Source organism: Watersipora subatra, chromosome 6 (assembly GCF_963576615.1).
Source record: "Watersipora subatra chromosome 6, tzWatSuba1.1, whole genome shotgun sequence".
Classification (NCBI taxonomy): Eukaryota; Metazoa; Bryozoa; class Gymnolaemata; order Cheilostomatida; family Watersiporidae; genus Watersipora; species Watersipora subatra.
Window position 1 is genome coordinate 53,505,752 of NC_088713.1, and position 6,000 is coordinate 53,511,751.

The 6,000-nt window shown below is 37.4% G+C and overlaps 1 protein-coding gene across 1 annotated transcript in view; it reads right to left on the reverse strand.

The window, feature by feature from the left end:
- LOC137398359 (uncharacterized) overlaps positions 1–4,523 on the reverse strand; it is a 143,961-nt gene extending 139,438 nt beyond the window's left edge. The window contains exon 1 of the mRNA XM_068084467.1: positions 3,839–4,523. Coding sequence (XP_067940568.1) covers positions 3,839–4,523 — 685 coding nt within the window. The remainder of the gene's footprint in view (positions 1–3,838) is intronic.
- Between the last annotated feature and the right edge of the window lie 1,477 nt (positions 4,524–6,000).

Consider the following 6,000-nt stretch of genomic DNA (forward strand, 5'->3'; position numbering starts at 1 on the left):
CATCATGGTAAGCCAGTATATAGACTTATGTTTGTATATGTGTTTGCTATATGTGTCAATGTGTTGAACAAGGTTGTTAACCCCTACAAGTCAGTTCAGTCAATCATTCCAAAGAAGCTGAATCATCGAAAAAAAGCAAAATTAATATCACATTTGTACAGTCCGTATGCTCTCAAACATGCATGAAAAATATGCTACAGCAGCCCAGTTTAGTGCTACCTGGTAGACTGAATGGTATATCCAGAAAAGCTACAGAGGTGTTGGCTTCACACATGACTAAAATACGTGTACAGCCAATACTGTGAGACAAGTTTAAATGCTGAATCTTTGAATGTCGGCAGCTCTAGTTTTAATTGACTGTCAAAGTTGCTGTTTCGTGGAGTGCACCGCTGTAAACCCATGCCAGATTTACGCCGGACTTGTCAGCGGAATGACACCATTATCTACCAGTAAGTACTTGACTGTTTGCCCGTATATTCTAATGTGTGATGTAGCTAAATCTTGAATTAGCTTCAAAAACCTATTTGCAAGAAAATTTGTCAATTTTTTTCCGCTTAGCAACTATTTAAATTATAATAGTTTCAAATTTAAGAACACTTTCCGTGGTCATGACCCATATATTATGTATATTACATTTGAAAGTATATTATCAGAATTGTCTCCTCACAACAACTGGATCTATTGTTGAAGAATTATATGTTCATACCAGACATGAATACTAAGGCTGTGTCATAGATCTGACAGGAATAGAAAGGTTTTTTGTCATAGATTTGACATGAATACCAAGGCTATATGTCATGTTTGCTAAAGCTATCTGTCATCAGCCTTTGCACTGGCCCTAAAGTATCACATCTCCTGGTAGCAGCAGACAAGCATGCTATTTGTTGGTATGTGTTAGACATTTTCTCTTTGTTTTAACGAGGCAGTTTTTTAACGCATGTTTACATAAGAGCCAAGAGCTTGGCAAGAGATCATTTGGTGTAACTTGTTTCTCCAATAATACCCATTATCTTCGAGTATTAGAGATGAATTTTACTGCAATTTAGATGGTCTACCTTATCATTATACAATCATTGCTGTTCCTGTTAGCCACTTTCTTATCAATGCTAAGGAACTGTTCATGCTTAATATTAGAAATGTGGCCAGCTGCAGCAGTGAGACTAGCTCTAAAGCATTGAAGGGTCCACATTGAGTAGGGAACACCATATGTTAATCCAGTCTACAAGATTTGGAGTTTTGCCAAGCTATGCAGGTGGCATTATATAGCATGAGTCCGGTTCAAAAATGGACATGTGTGTTCATAAAAATCTTTGCTAGATCAGTAGAGAGGAGAAAATGTATCAAGTACAAATATAAAATTGTATTTAATTATAAATATTAAACAAGAACTGCAAGTGATTTCAATTAAACAAAGAGAAAGGTATCAGCCCTGAAGATCATGAAGCTGGTCTCCTGTCTCATCTGTATCAGTAGGAGTACGCAGATAAATATCTAGTCTGTTAATTCTCTCCATCATGACAGCCATATCTAAATAAACATATATTTATCAGTGTTTATTATAAGCAATAATATAATGTTTCTCTTTTTATGAGAATTGCACCATCTCACAACCACCTTGTGTAAACCAACCTTCAGACTAAGGGAATGTTTACAGGAGATGGTTTGGAGCTGTAACTACTCTAGTCTAATCTGCTCAGTTACTGTACAGCGATACAATTTAGCCTGTGATTCACCTGTTCATAGCTACCAATTTTGAGTGATTTGCTCAATTGGAGCATTAACCAATAGAATTAACTGCTGACCAGCCAATAGCAGTGATAAAACAATACTCATCATATCCATTCCTTATAAGTTAATAACTAGCAAGACGAAGTACACATGAATCATGGCTTATGTACTACTATGAGACTCTACTGTTACACAACTGTTACTTACAGTTAATACTTGTGGTTGTACAGCAAAGTTCCTCGGGTATCAAATATCATTTCTCTACAGCAACAGACTAAAGATATACTTTACCTGCTGCCTTGCGATTATCTGCTTCCTGAAGATCTAAAATCTGCTGCTTAGACTCCACTAACTCCTCTTTTAGTTTGGTCAACTCCTCCCTCTGATTGACCAACTCTAGAACAACAATACAATCAAGGCTCATGTACCGGTACTGTTACATCTTACAATAAGAAGCAATAAGCAAATGTAACATTACAATTAGACAGCTTTATTAGCAACTGAACCACAGTTAACACTAGCCAACTCAACACTGAACAAGGTCAGCTGACCAGCTGGTAAGTAAGACAAAAGATAGGGAGATGACTCATCCTAAGCTATTTATAGAACACTAGCTGCACATGTCTGGGCAGGAACTAAACTGAACTTTAGCGATAGTGCATACATATCAGGTACTACATACAAATGAGGTGTATAGATGTCATCCATATTTTATGACCAGAATTGACCTGATTGGTCAATGCTTAAACAATCATATGATAATAATAATATAACAATCATGGCTCATATATTGAGGATATGTAGAAACATCAATATTCTGTTAACAACTATAGAATCATGACTCAGGTACTGTTACTACATGAGAAGGGGATATAGAGAGACACAAGAGTATAGACTCAGAACTAGGCCCTACTGCAAAGAGTTTATAGTGAGGAGTAAATTAGTTTTGGTATAAATATACGAATTAATACATTTTTAAAAACTAGAAAGAAATAAAGTTTTGTAGATAGAATATTTTCATGAGCTCAGGTACTGTTGTTCCAGTAACAGCTTAAGAACTGTAAATCCTACCTTTTGATTTTTGATTGTCAGCTTTGTGCAAGGCAGCGAATTTTTGGTAAGTGGCTGAATGGGCTACAACAAAGTGAAGATAAATACTTCATTATCATAAAAGGATCAACAGATAAACCATCTTATGAATAGGAACCCTTCCCCTTATTTATTATAGCCTCAGGTATATGTGGAAGGAGGCAACTGGTACTGCGGGTGTTATGTTAATGCTATTAGTTAAAACTATTTGAGCAAATGTTAAAATATAGCCTGAGAAACTAGTGCTAAGAGTTTATGTTAGGAGTTATTAAAATTGCAATGAGAATCAACTAGTATGGCTGATAGGAACAAATATTATATAAGTTCCTACTGCAATCTTGCCTAAATCCTTATGCGCAAAACATTCCTATTGTACGTTGTACTTATCTGCTCTAAAGCTACGACCAAGTGTACAGACTCAGTGAGTAATAATAGACTGAGAAACTGCATTTAAACTGTTAAAAAATTTCAGTAAAACTATACCATATTTTATGCTTCCTCAAACATTGTGATTCTATCTTTAGCAAGAGCTGCTCCATAGAAAAAATATTTACAACAATAAGAGCTGTCTGTCAGAACTACTACTACTATACTTCTAGTAAATAGCTCATGTTTCTATTCAAAACTGTAGTGAGTAATAAGAATATTCATGAATCAGGAGAGTTCAGCTAAGTGCTGACTAATAGCTGCCACAAGGTGTTGAGCTGCTAACATCACTTTAATCCTATCAGTTTTGAATAAGGAATTAAAATACTCAGACTATAATTATCCAAGAAAGAGCAGAGGTGATGAGTGATTAGCAAGGTCTGAGTGTTGGCTGAAGAGAAGAGGCTGAACTGACAGCATTAAATACAGAGACAGAGTTGAACTGCTTCTACAGCCCACTGCAGTCTCTATGCAAGGAAAATGTAGATAGAATTCCCCAGGGTATGTTTATAAAGATACCCTGGGGACAAGCAGAGAGTTATGCAATATGGTAGTACAAGTGAGTAGCTGGTATCACACTGTATAATAATCCTACCTGCTAATAATGGCTGCTGCCAGCTCTTAAGCAGCTCTACTGACTCTTTCTCTCCCTCAGACTCTGCATACTCCAGAAGAGTTCTACTGTCTCTGTTCTTCATACTGAGGAGTGCAGAGACTTTATCAGGAGGGATGGAGGTCAGCATAGTCTGTAGAGCTGCTGTGTGTCCAATGTAGGCTGCCTTGTGCAGTGCTGTGTCTCGGTAGTAGGTAGTCTGTATGTTGAGCAGGGAGACTCGTTGCTCTACTGACAGGCTAATGAGTAGAGTCTCTACTATCTCTGTATATCCAATCAATGCAGCCAATGTTAGAGCTGTCCAACCCACTCCATCCTTCACAGCTATCAGCTCATACTTCTTACCAGAGGACACTGTATGAAGTATAAGCTCTACTAACTCTCTATCTCCCTTCAATACAGCCCTGTGCAGAGCTGTACGTCCTACCTCAACCTTCTCAAACAGCAACTCAACTGCTATTCCTCTCAATGGAGTGAGTAACAGTTGAGTTACTACAGGGTGGTCTCGGGAGATAGCCAACAGCAGAGCTGTATACGACTTACTGCCTCTGATAGTTGTTATAAGCTGAAGTAGCTGATCAGGAAGGGTGGTTGTTAGAGAAGCCCTAAGAGAGGTAATATCAGGAGCTTCACTAGCTGTAATATATTTCCTAATCCATGTCTCCATTGTATCCTGTAAAATACTCCACACAGTAAAATATGATAGAGAAAAATGAAGACAAAATGTGACTCAACTGCTGACTCTGGGTGAACTGATGACTTATAAAGCTGCCAACCATAACAGAGTTGCTGCAAGTGAACCCTGGATATTCACAGAGTATAAAAAGGAAACTAGGAATGTGATACTCAGAGCTGGGAAATCAAGCATCAACACTCCTGATATTTGCTCTCTCATGTGTTGAACTAATGAGAATAAACTCAGTAAAATTTTAACAATGACAAATCAGGAGACAGCAAAAAGATTCATACAGTCTCCTACTTTAAACACTAAATTCCTATAAAACTGGTGACTAAATACAATCAGTGACCTGCAGCTGATTCTGATCAGAACAAAGGCAAAAGAAGCAGCTAAAAACTCGAGTTTCAGAGCTCCTCATTCTATTCATAAGAGGAATATGACATATTTACAGTAGGACATGTTTGCAAGTACAAAAATGACTGAGGAATGAAACCAGAGCCTGCTGACCTTAACTTAACCTCACTAAAGGACAGACTCTATGAGTCTCCTCAGGGTAGAGAGTGATAGTCTCAGGATGTCAGAGTTATATTATAATAACACTGACTCAGTGTCTCTCCTCATCTACTCTATTATTCCCATTAAGTATAATATCAACAGATGCTAATATAACAGAAAAGTTATACTTACCTGTAAGAGCTCTGTAGGTGAAATGCTTGCTGGCTGCTCCATGTGTTTTATAGCTTAAAAATGTCTCCGCCCCTCATTCAACAATCTGTCTCTTGATTGGCTGAAGCAAATATAACTTGTCCAATTACAGAATAGTTCGCAGGCCAGTAATGACAATGAACAGTTAACATTGTAATAATATTGAATAATGTACACAGGAAACAATATTTAAATAATTCATCATGCGAGTCTATTATATGAAAAAAACATTTGATGAATATTTGAAGCAAATCCAGGACTAATGCTAGTTATACATGTGTGTGAGCCTAGCGTCACTAGTGTTTTGCTGCATTAGATTACTGCCGGGTCTCACTGCCAATATGGGAACCTAGATTTACATGCTGGTGTCTAAGAACATAGTAATATCATATCCCTACTTCAGTAAGTCAAACATCCACAATGTTCACTATGGTTTGAACTATTGACTAATTGAACTGTTTATATTACTATCAACCAGGAATTTACATCGGTATTTATGAATTGTTCATATGAAATGTTGTATATAGATACTCACCATAACAAAAGTAGATCTCCAGCACTCTGATCCAACTCAAGCTGTCTCCGCTCTCCTCTAGTGATGAGTGTAAACTGACAGTTGTGAAGCTATTGCCACACAAGAAGCTCAGACCACCCGCTGTACCATGCAGCACAAGTTGTTTTGCTGCATGAGATTACTGCCGGGTCTCACTGCCAATATGGTAAACAAGATTCACATGCTGGTGTCTAAGAACACAGTAAT